At 48.3% G+C, this 18,036-nt stretch overlaps 1 protein-coding gene across 1 annotated transcript in view; it reads left to right on the forward strand.

The window, feature by feature from the left end:
• The window catches only part of SAE1 (SUMO1 activating enzyme subunit 1), a 76,343-nt gene extending 59,098 nt beyond the window's left edge, over positions 1 to 17,245 (forward strand). The window contains exons 7-9 of the mRNA XM_005857835.2: positions 4,491 to 4,635; positions 11,334 to 11,403; positions 16,203 to 17,245. Coding sequence (XP_005857897.1) covers positions 4,491 to 4,635; positions 11,334 to 11,403; positions 16,203 to 16,295 — 308 coding nt within the window. The 3' untranslated portion in view covers positions 16,296 to 17,245. The remainder of the gene's footprint in view (positions 1 to 4,490; positions 4,636 to 11,333; positions 11,404 to 16,202) is intronic.
• Positions 17,246 to 18,036: the final 791 nt, after the last annotated feature.

Below are 18,036 nucleotides of genomic sequence, written 5' to 3' on the forward strand. Positions count from 1 at the left end.
GGAGAGGAGGTGGGGGTTTTTGGGGTGGGGGGGGGGGGGGGGGGGGGCGGGGGGCACCTGTGAACAGCAGGTGGTCCTGCCCAGTGGCCAGGAGCCTGGCTGCTCCATAGACTGCCCCATTCCACCCTCATAACTCAGAGCTCCTTTTCTGGTTCCCGCCTTTTATTAACTTACAAGTAGTTTGGATTGGCCACCCTCACCAAATGCCCTGGGGGCAGAGTGTACATTGTGCTCTCACCTGCCCAGCTCAGGGCCTGGCACAAAGCCTTGCTTAGTACGTACCGTGGCCAGGAGCCTGGCTGCTCCATAGACTGCCCCATTCCACCCTCATAACTCAGAGCTCCTTTTCTGGTTCCCGCCTTTTATTAACTTACAAGTAGTTTGGATTGGCCACCCTCACCAAATGCCCTGGGGGCAGAGTGTACATTGTGCTCTCACCTGCCCAGCTCAGGGCCTGGCACAAAGCCTTGCTTAGTACGTACCTATTGAATGAACAGTTAACTAAATGTCAGACCTAGTGTTTTGCCTTAGAAGATAGGCAGTTGTCTAAGAGGATAACTATCTTCTTGGAAGTTTACGTAACACAGAAATAGAGCTGGTTTCCAGGACGTTTCCAGAGTGCACGGGAGCCGGCGTGGGGAAAAGGGTTATCGGTAGGTTGGAGAGCGCCAGAGACTGAGGCAGGGGTACCTGACACACAAAGCCTTAGTTGTCAGTCAGGCAAATGAGGTTTTTATATAGATTTAGCTTTCCCCTTTAATTGAGCTGTTTTGGGGGACAGAAATAGAGTTGGGGCTTATTTGCAACATTGACTTTATTTTATTTCCTATAAAAATACTATTTTTTCCGATGACCTTAGTGATCATGCTAAATGTAATCACATTGTTTAAATGCAATAAGATATTTGTCTAAAGAAATACAGTGATTAATAATACTGCTTTCCAAATTCCTGTAGTAATAGCAATCTGGTATTCTGATTCAGAATAAATTTGAATTTGAGTTCATTTCTTTTTGCAGAATTAGTAGTTAATCACATGTACACAGTTTTCCTTTTAGTACATGAAAAGGTGCTTGCCTTTTTTGTTACATGGGCAAGACCTGAACTTCAGCAGAGACACAAGCCTGTCATCTGTAGCAATAAATGTCATTTTCCTGGACTTCAGCAACCTGAGTTAATTAAAAGGTTCAGATGAAGTTAATCAGGTTTGGGACTCTCATTTTGTGCACTGTTTTGATGCGATTCAATGAGTCATCTTTTGGCAGAGCAGCTCTCCATTCCTGAGTTTGATCTTAATGGGGACAGTTTTATAATCTGGAAGCTGGTGGGGAGGTGCTCTTCAGAAATGCAGAGTCAACACTGATGTGTGTGTGTGTCTGGCTATTTGGGAGGGTGGAGAGCAGAACAAAGAGGAGAATTTAATAAGCAAGAACTCGTCAGGGGCTAGGGTCAGTTCTGAGACTGCTGCCTGTCTAGAACATGGGCTTCTTCCCACCCCCACTAACTGGAGTGCTGACATTCGAAAAAGAGTGAAAAATACAGCTTCTGTTTGCTTTGCTACAAATAAGTGGCCTTCTGACTGGCCTCCTTCCCAGAGGCCCTGAGAGGACTTCAGATGTGGTCAGCGAGGTATCTGGCTGGTGCCAGCCTGCCGGCCCTCATCCAGGCGGCCTGCACCAGAGAAACAGCGGGGCCAACTGCTGGCTGCCTTCACTCCTCCTGTTAGTGCCATCTTACTTCTTTCTGAGATGAAACTGGTCTTACTCTCTGAAGATGGATGGGCAAGGTTTCGTATGGCGTCCGCCTTCACTTCTCACCCACTGAATTAGTAACTTAAAATTAATGGCCCAGTTGAGAGAGGGCAGGGCCTATCTGGAAAATGCATAAAAATGTGGTTGAATGGGAGTCCTCTGAGGTGAGGGGCAAAGAGCCAGACCGCTTGGAATCCTTGGGGCTGCGTTCCTGATGGTCCTGCCATTTCTCCTGGATTCGATTAGGGTTAAGAAGCACCGAGTCTGAATGCCAGAGTTGGCATTTCTGCACTAGTACTTATTGACAGTTACATTGAACAAGCCACTTAACCTCTCTGAACTTCAGTTTGCCCATCTATAAAGTAAGGAGAGTAATAGGACCTCCCTACCTCACCAGGTTATTGTGGCTGAGTGTTAATGTATGTAAAATGCTTGGCACATACTAGGCACTGTTGGTTTTACTATTAGGATGGTTTGAGCTTTCTCCAAGGGCTTATATTTAGCCAAAAGATGAAAAGCTTTGTGGTGAGAGCTGAAAAAATGACCCTCTCTTCTTCCTTCCGTATGACAGTTGATGCTTCTGTCCCAGTGACAAAGAAATGAGAGCATCACATGGGCAGCACCATGTGGGGCCCCCACTGCTGTCCACCACCCTGACGGCCTGAAATTAAGCAGCCTCCCTGTCCACGTGGTTGCCACTGAGCCTTGAATTGTGCAGTATGAGCGGCTGTACTTGGCATTGCGTCCGTCATCTGCTCAGGCAGCACTGACACTCATTCTGGGTTTGTGGTTCTGTCCTCTCAGAAACGATTGATTGGAGCAGCGCTGACATTCAGTGCAGTTTGCTGGGAGTATCCTCTGCTTTGGCTGGACTAGACTAGCAGAGTTCCAGATTCCTTTGTCTTCACAGGACATTGTTGGACAGGAGGTTGGGTCTAAACAGGGATTAACTGCCTCTTCTGCGGTCTCCTCCACCCTGCCCCCAAAAGCTTCTGTGATTGCATTTATTTACTCCAAAATGGAATTCCAGCAACACATCTGCAGAGGTAGAAGCTAAGCTCAGGTGAAGGCAGATCAGTTTGGTAGCATCCAAATGGTCATTGGCCTTGAGTTGACTGCCAAGTGATTCGGTACAATCGAGGGTTCTAGGAGCTGTGTTCTTGAAAAGAGGAGAGTCATGTTTCCAGATGGCAAACCGTGTTCAAAACAGGTTTCCTGAGCACACGTACACACGCCCCTGTTTTTAAACCTGCGATGTGCAGAGCCCTATCTGGGCATTTGAAAGTTGCCAGAGAAGCAGACCAGGGCCTTTCTCTGACTGTGGCACCGAGAACGGCATAGCTCAGGAGCAGGCCTTGTCTTCTACCTGGGCCTCTGTGGTTTCGGATCTTCTTGGAATACTTTGTAATCCCTTTATGAACTCCTCAGGCTTGGACCATCTGTTGTGACTCCTGAATTCTCTGTTCTCTCCCCCATCGCCTTCACATGTGCAGACACCAAGACTCACTCGCCTTCCCTTGCACCTTCAATGCCTAGGTCTGCCAGGCACACGGTGAGTGCTTGGTCTTGCTGGCTGAGTGAGTGAATGTGTACTCTTTCTTGGAGCGGGTTCTCAACCCAGGCTGCTCATCACCAAAACTCTGTGAGTCTTAAGAAAACAAGTAGAAAGAAGGACTCATTTCTTATTCTGGGGTGAGTTCCAAATGCATTTTTAAAGAGCCTCACAGCAATTGCCTGAGTTTTCAGTCCACCTTTATTTTTAGGGAGGAGCCCCTTGTACTGATAGAGACTATAATTTGCCGAATAAGTTCACTTTTTCAGTCAACAAATAATGATGAAACTTAAATGGAAGCACTTTGTAAACTGTAAAGTCCCCTCCAGATATGAGGTGCTATCTCCTAGCACCCAGGGATCCACTTGTCTCTGTCTCCGCTGATACACACTCTTGTGTGACGAGGAGGAGGAGGAGTGCCCTAGAGACCGCTGTGCGCCCGCCTTGGGGAGCACGTGGGGGACAAGAACACCACCTGCCCAGCTCGCGGTGAACATTGTGGACCGTGCAGTGGAGTAGAAGGGGTTGGTATTTGATGGATCTTATCATGCTCCTGCCTGTGTGATTTTGGTTGGGCTAAAAGTTCAAGCCTTGTTAGAGTCTTGTTTCACGGTAGCTCTGATTTGCCGCCATCCTCTCAACCTTTCTCTGGTTCAAAAGCAAAATTAAACACTCATTTCGGGAGGTTGACGAATTGTTGTACTAAGGGAGGTTTTGTTTGTAATGACTTGCCTGTCTGATGAGTCTGAGCATTTGGCTGGCCTTTCTGGCTGAAGCAGCCCTTTGAACTGATGCCTAGAATGCATGCCTCCCGCTCCTGACCTCTCTTCTGGGTCAGAGTCGGGCCTTTTCCCTCTGCTGGAAGTTCCCCGCTTCTCCCCAAACACATTCACTCCGTCGTGCTTCCTCGGGGAAGCCTTAGCCGGCACCACCGTGTGGGTAGTATAGACCCTCTGCTATACTATCCTGGCCCTCATCACAGTCATTGTAGTTATCTTTGTAATTATTTGATTGCCTTTCTGACTGTATTTGTTGAATAAACGAAAAGTGTATTCCCTTTCACTTGGCCCACATTTTAATTAATGTATAATTCCTAGAGAATGAAAAAACAACCACTTAATTCTCCACACCGACAAGCATTTCTTATGAAAAGACTTGCTTTTTAACCTCCTTCTTTTTCCTTCCCCAGTGCTCCTGAAGTTCCGCACGGATAAGGGAAGGGACCCTAGTTGTGATACCTTTGGGGAAGATTCTGAGCTGTTGCTCCAGATTCGAAACGATGTGCTTGACTCCCTGGGTGTTAATCCTGACCTGCTTCCTGAAGACTTTGTCAGGTTGGTCTCGGCATTTATTGGTTTGGCCTGGATTGATAAACATCTGCGTATTCGCCTTAAGTGGGGAGGTGCTTTACTGAGACCAAAAGCCCCGAGGGGAGCCTCCTGGGCCACGTTCTGCCAACTTCGCAGGCCTCCGCCTCTCCGTTGGTGTAGCCACAGCGTGTGAGAAAGAGAGGTGCAGGTCCTGTTTGTTCAGTAGTTATATGGTTCAAAATTCAAGGCAGTATAAAATCTGTATGCACGCCCTAGCCGGTTTGGCTCAGTGGATAGAGCATCGGCCTGCGGACTCAAGGGTCCCGGGTTCGATTCCAGTCAGGGGCATGTACCTTGGTTGTGGGCACATCCCCAATGGGGAGTGTGCAGGAGGCAGCTGATCGATGTTTCTAACTCTATCCCTCTCCCTTTCTCTCTGTAAAAAATCAATAAAATATATTTTTAAAAAAAAATCTGTATGCACTATTGCAGCGGTTCTCAACCTGTGGGTCGCGACCCCTTTGGCGGTTGAACGACCCTTTCACAGGGGTCGCCTAAGACCATCCTGCATATCAGATGTTTACATTACGATTCATAACAGTAGCAACATTACAGTTATGAAGTAGCAACGAAAATAATTTTATGGTTGGGTCACAACATGAGGAACTGTATTTAAAAGGCCAGAAGGTTGAGAACCACTGTTGTGTACCTTTTTCACTTCAGTGTCTTCTGGGGTTGTTTCCCGGTCAGTACATAGATTCCTCCCTCGTTTCCCCAGCTCTGTATAGTATTCCAGCACAGGAGCAGTAGCAGTCACTGAACCAGGCCCCTGCAGCCTCGAGTTGTGGCCAGGCTTTTGTTACCACGTATGCTGCAGTATATGGCCTTGTGTATGCAGGCGCACCTGCAGGGTAAATTGATAGATGGGGAGTAGCTGGGTCAGAAGAGTGATTCATTACTTGGTAGATATTACCCCAGTGCCCTCCATTGATGGCTCACCAGTGTCTACTCTCAGCAGCAAGGACAATTGTGTTCCCAGCATCCTCTCTCTTGGGCACTTGAATGTTTTCACCTTGGTGACCAGTCTGATTGGAGAAGTCCAAACAGTGACTAGGCCAGGAGCCCCTTCCAGGCAGTTCTGGGATCGTCAGTGCACTCTTGTTTTCTTTCATTGTCTTAGGGAAAAGTTCCTAAATTGCTTTGCTGTGCCTCTAGCCTGTAGCAGTAATAATAATGGCTGCGATTTATTGAGCATGTATTATGTACATGTTCTCTCTTCACAACAGTTCTTTTTATAGGTGAGAAAAAGTTAAAGTTCACAAAGTTAAGTGCCTAATCCAAGGTTTATATATATAGCTAATGGCTAATGGCAACCGTACCACGTATGAAAGACGTTCTATGCTTTACCACATTTAATTGCCACAATATCCCCTTGGGGTGTGATTATTTCCCCATTATTTAAATGAAGAAACTGAGGCTCAGAAAGATTTTCCTATCACTTGCTCAAGGTTTTAGTAAGTAGCCAACCAAGACCTCACGCAAGTCTCACCATATAATCTGGTCGTAGCATGCTTCTTTGGTTTTCTTCTAGCAGTAAAGTGAACCAGAGTCCCTTCTCCAGTCGTCTCTTTCTCGTGTCTGGGCACCGTGTTTAGACAGTAGCAAACCCCACCGGGTTTAGGACCAGCAGTAGCCTTTGGGGTGCTTTGGTCAGTTGGTACGGGGAATTCAGGGCTAATGACACTGCAGGCTGGGCTCCCAGCCGTGCACGCATGTCTTGGTAAAGGGAGGACAGTACGTGGAAAGCAAGTGGTACCTGCTCTGGCTCATGCAGGGCTCCGTTTGCAGCAGACGCTGCCAGGGAGACCAGGCCGCCAAGCAGACCCGGGCCTGGCCGTGCGTATGCAGCCAGCTGACTAATTTGGGCATTTAGAGTGAGTGGTATGGCCTGTTGCGAAAGTGGCCGCGGCCCGCTCTGCAGAAGGAGAAAGCCACCACCTAACTGCTAACAGCCTAACTAGCTGCTGGCTGGTTTTCTCTCCAAAGTGTTTCCTTCCCCCTCCCACCTGCTCTGCGGAAACCACTTTCCCATGTCCGGGTCCTCATGTGCTCAGGTGTTCCCGCGCTATTGCTCTTTAAGTAAGAGGGGTTTGGTGGCTCTTCGAGGCCTGACATGGGATGGGGTGTCTGGCCGCTCAGGCACCCTCACAGATTGCCCACTGCCAGCTCGGAGCAGGGCTGCGCACTTGAGTAGGGAAGGCTGTGCACAAGTCTCCGTTTCCCTCATCTGTCCTGGTGTGCTTGCGCTGTCCTTTATGTGACCTTATTTATTCTCTTTTTAGAGAGCTTTATTGCTTTTCTGATTAGGAAAGTCACAGGTGCCTGTTGCCAGAAAATGTAGAAGGAAGAAAAGGATCACCCACGGTCCCACCATTGAGAAGGAGCCACAGCTAACATTTCGGGGTTTAGACTCACAGACTTCTGCGTATATTTACCCGTACGTGTTCTCCTTTCTAAAGTCAAAATGAGATCAGATTTTCCATACAATCGCCCTCTTTTTTCAGCATGTCATAGGCCTATTTATGTCAAAATATAGATGCATGACCTTGTCTGACACATGGTTATTTATTCATCCATCACCTTATCAGTGGGTATTTAAGTTGTTTGTAGCTTTTCACTATTATATATGTTTATGATGAACATTCATAATTTGTATATGTAAATATAAGTTTCACTGTTTAAAATTTTTATTGTGGTTAAGTATACACAACATAAAATATAACATCTTAACCATTGTTAAACGTACAGTTCAATGGCATTAAGTACATTCACATTGCTGTACAACCGCCGCCACCATCCACTAACTTCCCTTTCTGCCTTCTCCAAGCCCCTGGTAACTTCTATCTCCTACCTCTGTAAATTTGACTATTCTAGATATCTCATATAAATGGATTCATACATTTACAAATTTGTCCTTTTGTGAACTTAACTGGTTTTTTAAAATACAGAATAATATACATGTTATGGAAAAATCAGTACAGACTAAATTCAAAGATGAACATGAAAATCACTTGTAATTCCATTAACCAGGGAAAATTACTGACCACTGGTACTGCATCTTCTACATTTTCTATCAGAGCAGAAGTAAAATCAATAAAATCCTTTGTAGATTTTTTTTAAGACTCATTTATTGTTAGCAAGGGTGGTGGGAAAAGGTGCAACCTTTTTAGTGAACACTTTGGAAATATGTATCAAGAATGTTCCCTGTTTGGCAGAGTAATTCTGCCCCTTACTAATAAGAATGTACCCTAAAGAAATAATTTGAGCAAACATTTATGTACAAAACATACTTATTAGCATATTTTTAAAAAGATAAATTGGAGAAGCATTAAAGAGTTAATGATAGCTCTGGCCAAGTAGCTCAGTTGGTTAGAGCAGTGGTCGGCAAACTGCGGCTCGCGAGCCACATGCGGCTCTTTGGCCCCTTGAGTATGGCTCTTCCACAAAATACTGACTTCTGTGCATGGGCCCGCGCCCGCACATGGTATTTTGTGGACGAGCCACACTCAAGGGGCCAAAGAGCTGCGTGTGGCTCGCAAGCCGCAGTTTGCCAATCACGGGTTAGAGCATCGTCCTAATACACCAAGTTTGCAGGTCCAATCCCCAGTCAGGGCACATACAAGAACCAACCAATGAATGCATAAATAAGTGGAAGAAAAAATCGATGTCTGTCTGTCTCTCTCACTCTCACTCTCTCTCTCTCTCTCTAAAAATCAGTCAATGAATTTTTTAAAAAAGAAATACAGGACAATGCAATATTATGCATGGATTTAAAATGATGCTTTTTGTCCTGGCCAGTGTGGTTCAGTGTCGTCCCATATACCCAAAGGTTTCGGGTTCAATCCCTGGTCATGGTGCGGAGGCAACCAATTGATGTTTGAAGGAAACACCCTTGCTAACAATAATGAGTCTTAAAAAAAAAATTCTACTTTCTTAATGGTATCCTGTGTGAGGGTTTTCTAGTGTGTGTGTGTGTGTGTGTTCTTGTTTCTGTCTCTTTTCTCTCTCTGTCTCTCCTTCTCCCTTCCTCTCTCTAAAATCAACTGTCTCTTTTCTCTCTCTGTCTCTCCCTCTCCCTTCCTCTCTCTAAAATCAATTTTTTAAAATGGTATTTACCATGGAAAATGTCAAGCATACAGAAAAATGAAAGACTAGTACAGTAGTGAACACCTATATACCACTCAGCTAGATTCGGTTGCTAATATTTTGCTTTTATTTTGGGGGAGAGGAGCATGATACAGACACGAGGCTTTAAAATCCTGCATCAAAATTCATCTCTTGCATTTGGTTCTGTGTCTCTTAATCAAAGGGTTGGCAAACTATAGCTTGCCACCTGTTTTTGTAAATAATGTTTCATTTCATACCTACTCATTTATGTATTATCTGTGACAGCTTTTGTAGAGTTTTTACAACTTTACAAGAGCAGACTTAAGAGTTTAAACAGACCATATGTCCTATAAATCCAAAAAATTTACTGATTTTTCACAGAGAAAGTTTTCCACTCTTGATCTAGAACAATTTACCACTTTTTATTATTATTATTATTAGTCTGGACCAGTTATATTGTAGAATATCTCATATTCTGGATTTGTCTGGTTGCTTCTTGAGATAATGTTTCTTTTGTCTTGTTTAGTTTCCATTATTTAGACTTACATACAGTAAAATTCATTTTTCTTTTCCTTTTTTTCTATTGATTTCAGAGGAAGAGAGAGGGAGAGAGATAGCAACATCAATGATGAGAGAGGATCATTAATTGGCTGCCTCCTGCACACCCCCTACTGGGGACCGAGCCCACAACCCGGGCATGTGCTCTTGACGGGAACTGAACCTGGGACCCTTCAATCTGAAGGCCGATGCTCTATCCACTGAGCCAAACTGGCTAGGGCTACAATTCATTTTTGTTTCCTCGTGTATTTTTTAAAGTTTATATACAGTAAAATTTATTTATTTTTGTTACACATTTCTATGAGCCATGTGTGTTTTGTTAATCCTCATTTAAGGATATTTTTTTCCATTGATTTTTAGAGAGAATGAAGGGTGGGAATTGGGCGGGGGCGGGGGGTGGGGAGAGAAAGAAACATCAGTGTGAGACACATTGACTGGCTGCCTCCCGCACTCACCCCAACCGTGACCAGGGATCGAACCTGCAACCCAAGTATGTGCCCTTAACCGGAAATCGAACCTGAGACCCTTCGGTGCGTGGGCCAGCGCTCTAACCACTGAGCATGCTGGCCAGAGCTGTGTGTGTATGAGTGTGTGTTGTTTTTATTTTTACAGTTTCGTGAATTTTTACAAAGACATAGAGTTGTGTAATCACCACCACAATCAAGATATAGGAAAGTTTCATCACCTCAAAAAATTCCCTTGTGGTGCCTGTGGTAGTCAGCCCCTTCCCCACCAGCAATAGCTGATCCATTCTCTATTCCTGTACTTCAGCCTTTCCCAGTAATAGAATATACAGGCATACCTCAGAGATTGAGGGCTCAAGGTTTCAGACCACCGTAATAACTCGAGTATCACAGTAAAGTGAGTTGTAATCTTTTGCTGGTGGAGGGTCTTGCAAGAGTTCCTTATATATTCTAGATACAAGTCCTCTTTTCATATGTGACTAACAAAATTTCCTCCCATTTTGTGGTCGAGTGTCGACTTATGCACCAGGAGGTCAAGGTTTGATTCCTAGTCAAGGCACTTGCCCGGGTTGCGTTGTGGGCTCAATCCCCAGTGGGGGGCGTGCAGGAGGCAGCCAATCAATGATTCTCTCCCATCATTGATGTTTCTATCTCTTTTTTCCTCTCCCTTCATTTCTGAAATAAAATATGTATATATGTTAAAAGGAGAATCATCGATCAGCTGCCTCCTGCATGCCCCACACTGGGGATGGAGCCTGCAACCTGGGCATGTGCCCTTGACTGGAATCGAACCCGGAACCCTTCAGTCCACAGGCTGGAGCTCTAGCCACTGAACCAAACTAGCCAGGGCTGGAAGTGGTCTCTTGATCATAGGGTTCCTTTGGGAAGCTGCAACTTGTCTATGTCCCAGTTTGTTCATTTAAGAAATATCTTTGAGTTTAGGGCTAGGAACCGGGGAAGTAGTGAGAGATAGGGTTTAGCTACCCAGGATGGGTGATTTGGGGGGTTGGTGACAGTATCAGCTAAAATTTGTCCTCTGGCCCAAGAAGGGCTGGTATCTATGTGGGTAGTGAAGACTGTTCTCTATCCCCATACTTTCATATCAGATCCCAAATTTCCCATGCCTCCTGCATGTTAACACAGGCCTTCTCCCTGACCTGTGTCTGGGAATAGCATATAGAACCCACCGCCCATTGTGGGTGAGGATAGAATTGCTAGAATGTGACCGGGGCACTGACACATCTGATATTTGAAGGACCTTATTTTTAGGATGCACAGATATAGTCTTTCCTTTAACCTAGAAAAAAAAGTGTTGTGAAACAACTCCTGCCTGCCAAGGTTCAAAGGTCTTTCCCAGCCACCATCTAACCCCTGGACCGGATTTAACTTTCACGCCTAGATGCCAGCATTAGCATTGCTGTCGGAATTGACTCCCTGTCAGATGTTTCATTCAGGCAGCCCTTTGCCGGCCCTTCTCCATGTCCTACCCCCTTTCTATTCCTCCGCGTTCATTTCACTTGTCTTCCCTTCTAGGTTCTGCTTCTCCGAGATGGCTCCTGTGTGTGCAGTGGTTGGAGGGGTCTTGGCCCAGGAAATCGTGAAGGTAAACAGTCGCTGTGGAGACGACAGTTCATCCCCCGCACACCTTGTAGATGTGCCGAGAGGGCGCTGGGCTCTCTGGGCTCCCTGGTTCCTCTGACCCCGCTCGTCCTTGTTCCATGCCCCGCCCTTCCCCTTCCTTCCCTTTTCCAGCCCATCCAGGTGGGCATTCAGCAAATGACCTCTGAGCGCCGCTCTGTGCTGAGCCCAGAGCTGGACATAGTACTGCCCCCCGCTCCCCAGCTGACCTGCCCAGGGGGCTGGTGCTGATGCTGTTGGCCAAGTATTCGCTTCCCCTGGCTCTAGGAAGTGGGTGCTGTCGTGATGCCCTCTTAAGGAAGGACATTGCTGAGGCCCTGAGAGGGACTCCAATCCGTGCTCTTCTCCTCGACAGGGTTTCTCTGTCCATCACCATGGCCTCAGAGTTCCTTCTTGTTAATCCCACCCGTAGGTATTTACAGAGGAGGAGGACAACCAGTACCAGTGCCTGTGCCTGTGCAGGAGCCCACAGGCTCTGCAAGGGGGGCCTGTGACATGTTGGGTAGCTGTCATTGGCACTCTCCGAGGGGAAGTGTCTTCCCTGGGGCCATACAACCAGTAGCTAGGGCAGCATTTTTTTAAAAATATATTTTATTGATTTTTTACAGAGAGGAAGGGAGAAGGATAGAGAGTTAGAAACATCGATGAGAGAGAAACATCGATCAGCTGCCTCCTGCACACCCCCCACTGGGGATGTGCCAGCAACCAAGGTACATGCCCTTGACTGGAATCAAACCTGGGGCCCTTGAGTTCACAGGCTGATGCTTTATCCACTGAGCCAAACCAGTCAGGGCTAGGGCAGCATTTTACATTTCTTCTGGAAGAACATTTGGGCTGCTAAAGCTATAGCATACCCTCAAAAAAGTTTTACTTCCTCTGGGAACTTTGCTATTTGTCCAAAGACGTTAGAGTGGCCTTTGTCAGGGTGTAGGTGCTCATGGACTTGCAGTGGTGTTTTGTCCTCTCCGTGGGCAGCGTTGTGCTGGTCCATGACAGAGTGCAGTGACGGAGAATCAGAAGGTGGGAATGGGAATGTAGGTATTCTTGTGGCCTGTAGAGACAATCCTATCCTATATAATTAAACCCTAATGTGCAAATCAACCAAATGGTGGAACGACCAGTCGCTATGATGCGCACTGACCACCAGGGGGCAGATGCTCAATGCAGGAGCTGCCCCCTGGTGGTCAGTGTGCTCCCACAGGGGGAGCGCCACTCAGCCAGAAGCCAGGCTCATGGCTGGCAAGCACAGCGGCAGTGACCCGAGCCTCTCCCACCTCCACTGCAGGCGGGCAGTAAGGAGCCAGGGGTCCCGGACTGCGAGAGGGCGCAAGCGGGGCTGGGGGACCCCACCCCCCAGTGCATGAAATTTCGTGCACCAGGCCTCTAATAATAGATAACAAGTGCCATACAGAGACTGTTCTTTACATGGATGAAGTAATTTATCCTCCCAGCAGCCGCAGAGGTAGAAGTGTGGTGATCCCTGATGTATAAAGTGGGGTGAGGTGCGGGGAAGTGGGGAGCCAGGATTCGAGCCTAGGCAATCTGGTTTCTGGGCCTGTGTTCTTCCCCACTTGGTCATCATGCCTCAGGCACTGTCCCAAACTGGCACCCAGTCCAGCGGCTCTGCGTCCTTGCACCCCCAGGCTCACTCTGCACATCCCATTGAGAAGCCGCTCCCTGGATTTTTCGTATGGGATGGAGATTTGGGGTCAAGGCAGATGGCCTTGACCCGATTGTTTGCAGCGGCTTCTCTGCATCCCAGTCCTAACCTCTAATGCAGCCCCCTCCTGGCCGCCTGCTGGGGACAGCTGTTGCCAGCATCTTGTTTCTGTTTATCCCAGCGAGCCAGAGCGCTCTGCATTCTCGGTTGCTGGGCGTGTCTGGAATCTCCTCCTGCCCCCATCTGGCTTGGGAAGCACTTTACCTTTTGCCCCATGTTCACCCCGTGCCCTGCTGTCTTGTCCCCACCACTCACTCCACCCCCCCTGCTTAACACAGGTCAGCCTTCAGTCAGCTGGCGGTAGGCTCTCCTGAGAGACCATCTGACCGTCAGAAAGTGAGCACTAGGAGGTGGGGGACAAATGTAAAAATCTGTCCCCTTGGAATCATCTTTGTGTCCTTCCTTCTGCATTTCAGACACCATGTGTTCTGCCCACGTCCCCACTGTGTCATGCTCCCTTAGGTGGAAGTCGTCCTTCCTCCCCCCGTCCGCAGTAGGGCCCGTGCGCTCAGTGCTAGAGGTGACCGCGACAGCAGTGGCCATCTCGGGCTCCAGGGTAGGCCGCACTGTAACCTGTAAGTTGGGTTCCTTCCAGGCTCTAGGAGTTCTGGCTGTGGGCTCCTGGGCCTTCCACCCGGCTGAGGGCTTGGGATCCTCAGCCATTGGCAGGGGGTGCTGGCCCCATTAGTAGTAGCAGCTCCCACTTACTGAGCATCTGCGCTGTGCCAGGTACATTACAAGACTGGTCGCATTTCATTCTCCCAGAAACCCTAGCAGGCAGGTGCGAGCCTGTCAGATCCGAGCCCCCTCCTTAGGATCTAGCACTACACCTGACACAGGTTAGATGCTAACACATCTCCTTGGACAGGTGGCTGAATAGCCCCTTAAAGTAGGTCCAGTTGTCCCCACTGACAGATGAGGAAATGGATTGGGATTGGCGCTCAGTTCAAGGAGAAGTTCAGGATGTTTAGAGCAATTTCTAACTTTGTAAGCGAGATCGTGCCTGATGAGTGACAACATGGAGCTCCCTGGGACCCACTGCCTAGCCCAGCCGTGGGCAAACTACGGCCCGCGGGCCGGATCAGGCCCGTTTGAAATGAATAAAACTAAAAAAAAAAAAGACCGTACCCTTTTATGTAATGATGTTTACTTTGAATTTATATTAGTTCACACAAACACTCCATCCATGCTTTTGTTCCGGCCCTCCGGTCCAGTTTAAGAACCCATTGTGGCCCTATCCGGTTTGGCTCAGTGGATAGAGCGTCGGCCTGCGGACTCAAGGGTCCCGGGTTCGGTTCCAGTCAAGGGCATGTACCTTGGCTGCGGGCACATCCCCAGTAGGGAGTGTACAGGAGGCAGCTGATCGATGTTTCTAACTCTCTATCCCCCTCCCTTCCTCTCTGTAAAAAATCAATAAAATATTTAAAAAAAAAAAAGAACCCATTGTGGCCCTCGAGTCAAAAAGTTTGCCCACCCCTGGCCTAGAACAGTGATGGCGAACCTATGACACGCATGTCAGAGGTGACACGTGAACTCATTTTTTTGGTTGATTTTTCTTTGTTAAATGGCATTTAAATATATAAGATAAATACCAAAATATAAGTCTTTGTTTTACTATGGTTGCAAATATCAAAAAATTTCTATATGTGACACGGCACCAGAGTTAACTTAGGGTTTTTCAAAATGCTGACACGCCGAGCTCAAAAGGTTCACCATCACTGGCCTAGAAGCTGGCCAAGGTGATGTCTCTTCCAATGGTAGCCCTGTTTGGGTTCAGAACCTCTTAGAAAGATCACCGCCACGTATGAGCCCAGAGCTGTACACTCATGACTCAGCTTGTGAATTCAGGTTGTCTGACCCTATCCTTAAAAGTGCTGTGTCCCTCCCTGCCACTCTCTCTAAAAATCGATGGGAAAAATATCCTCGGGGGAGGATTTAAAAAGTGCCGTGTCCTCTGTTAACCCCACGAGAGAGTCATCGTGTCTGTGGCTGAAGAGCAGCTCCCAGGCCTGTCCTGCGGCCGGCAGGCGAGGTCTCCGGAAGCCGCAGCGAGGTGTGTTGGAGGGAATCGCTGCCTTTCTGTCCAGCCATGATCATTACCCCTGCACTTCGCCAGGTGCCGCTCCTTCATGCCAGGCACTGGTGCAGGGATTTGAGGGACATCATCTCGCTTTTCTTTTTTTAATCTTTGTTGTTGAAAGTATTACAGATGTCTCCTTTTTCCCCCATTGACCATCTAGCCCACCCCCGGCCCAGGCCTTCACCACACTATTGTCCGTGTCCATGGGTTATGCATATATGCATACAAGTTTTTTGATTGATCTCATCTCTCTTTTTCTTTAAAAAAACAACAAAAACGTTTTTATTTATTTATTTATTTATTTATTTTAGAGAGAGGGGAGGGAAGAGGGTAGAATATTGATCGATTGCCTCCTACTGGGGATCAAGCCTGCAACCCGGGCATGTGCCCTGACCAAGAATCAAACTGGGACCTCCTGGTGCCTGAGTTGACGCTCAGCCACACTGGCAGGGCTCACCTCTCTCAGTGCCTAGGACAGTACATCTGTTATGTGTGCTCACACGGGGAAAGTACGGCTCAGGGAAGCTAAGTCACCTGTCCAAGGGCACACAGCGGGCAAGGGCCAGCGCAGAGACATGACCATCAAGAAGGCCTCCATGCTCGAGCTCACGGGAGCACACCCACGCCTTTCCCTGCTCCTTCCCCTGGGCGTCTTACCTCTGCCTTCTCTTCTCTCTCCTAAGCTCCAGGGGCCCTTCTTTGGCCTCTGAAACTTGTTTCCTGAGCCTGTGCAGCCCAGCTGGCTCACTTTTTCTACCTCTGTGACTTTCTAAATAAACTTTCGCTTGTATTTTAAAAAAAAAAGTTTCCAGACACGGCCAAATGGCCCCTGGGGAGCAAAATCGACCTCTATTGAGAAACCGCTGCCCACACTGCTGGTGGAAGGTCTGGTCTGGGTTTTTTTCCTCCATCTTGTCCCTTTTAAAGCACGTGAGCTGAACCCTCTTCTTGTTTTTCTCCCCAGGCCCTGTCTCAAAGGGACCCACCTCACAACAACTTCTTCTTTTTCGATGGCATGAAGGGAAACGGGATTGTGGAGTGCCTCGGCCCCAAGTGAACCCACGACACGGCAGCCCTGAGATGCCGACCCCCAGCGTGCCCGCATGCATTCCCGCCCTTCCTCCCACCAAGGCATCTCTCGGCGAGAGAAGAGTGAAGTCATTGGACCAACGCAAACGCTTTCCTGTGAACAATGAGGCCGTGCAGATGTGCTCCTTGCGAGCACCAACAGCTGCTGCACATGAGGGGGCGGAGGGGCCGGCGGCCTCCCTCCCGCACCGCGCAGGACTGTTTGCCAGCTCCGCTGAGCGGGCAGCACCTGCAAGTGCCCTCCAGCGCCTCTCTGTCCTGGTGCCGTCACGGCATCGCCACACCTCTGGGTACCGCCAGGGATGCCTGCCAGGGACCAGCACACCTGGTTTCGTGGGAGCCTCTAGTCACCTTCCTGGACTTCTTCTCCGCCCGATGTCACTGCGGGGAGCATGGCCTCGGGGGAATGAGGCCCAGGCCCCATGAAACACGAGTGGAACCGCAGTTCCAAATGCAGACAGGTGCCCTGGGAGGAAAAACATGGCAGGCGGGTGTATTTCCTCCGGAGTTCGAAATCCTGAAAAACAACAGGTGGCATCTGGTGCGCGGGTCCTGAGTGTTAGTTGAGGATTAGTGAGTCCAGCCTGGGCTGCGGGACAGAGGAACCGGCACCGGGTCCTCTAGGGCATTCGGGCGATGCCTTGCCAGTTGGATATTAGGGCTGAATATTAGGAAAACTGTTCTAAAGGCCCCGCCCCCGGGGATTCTGATCTGTGGGGCCCCGCTGGGAGGGAGGAGCCTGTCCTGTTCACAGAGCCGTCTCTGCTGTGGCGCGGGAGCCTGTTGCATTTAAGGGCTGTGTCGGTCCTTCCTTACCCCTGAATGGCAGCTGTTTGTGTTTTGATTTTTTTTTATATTTTCTAGATTCCCATGGTCCTTTAAGAAGGAATGGTAGAAATAAAGTTATTTGCTTTAGGATCTGTTTGTTTTTCTTCCACATTTGAAACTTCCTCTGACAGGAAGTGATCCCCTCAATTGCCTTTTGAAACCTGAAGAAATTCCACTGGACTCTTTAACATGACTAGGATTTCTCCCCTCCGACATGGTTCCTGCCACCTTTTTTCTGGGTAACACAGCAAAAAAGTGCATGGAAGCCTCTGTTCCAGCTGTGTGCTGAGTAATTCAGTCAACTAGTGGCTGGGCTCAGGGACAAGACGTGCAGTAGTGGGAAAGGAGTAAAGCGTGATACTGATGCCACCTTTAATGGAGCTCCTCTGTGCCAGGCATTGCACAGAGTGAACGTGGCGATGGCCTCCTTTTGAAATGGACCCTTAAGTAATATGCCCCATTCCCACGGTTGGTACAGGTCAGAGCTGTCCGCGGGACACGTCTGAGTGGGTACCTCCTTGATGGAAACATGAGTGAGGTCTGGGCCTGGCCAGTTAGAATGAATAAAGTGGCTCCTTTCCTTTTTTGTTGTTGTTAATCCTCCCCCAAGGATATTTTTCCATTGATTTTTAGAGAGAGTGGGAGGGAAGGGGAGAGACAGAAACACCGATTGGTTGCCACCCACGCGTTCCCTGACCAGGGCCGGGGATCGAGCCTGCAACTGGGGTACTTGCTCTTGTCCAGTGTCGAACCTGGGACCCTTCAGTCCATGGGCCGACGCTCTATCCACTGAGCCAAACCGGCTAGGGCTCCTTTCTACTTTAATCCTGTTGCACTGGTGAACAAGAGCTGGTCTCTGGGAGGTAGAACTCAGTCCTGCC

Source organism: Myotis brandtii, unplaced genomic scaffold, assembly GCF_000412655.1.
Source record: "Myotis brandtii unplaced genomic scaffold, ASM41265v1 scaffold114, whole genome shotgun sequence".
Lineage (NCBI taxonomy): Eukaryota > Metazoa > Chordata > Mammalia > Chiroptera > Vespertilionidae > Myotis > Myotis brandtii.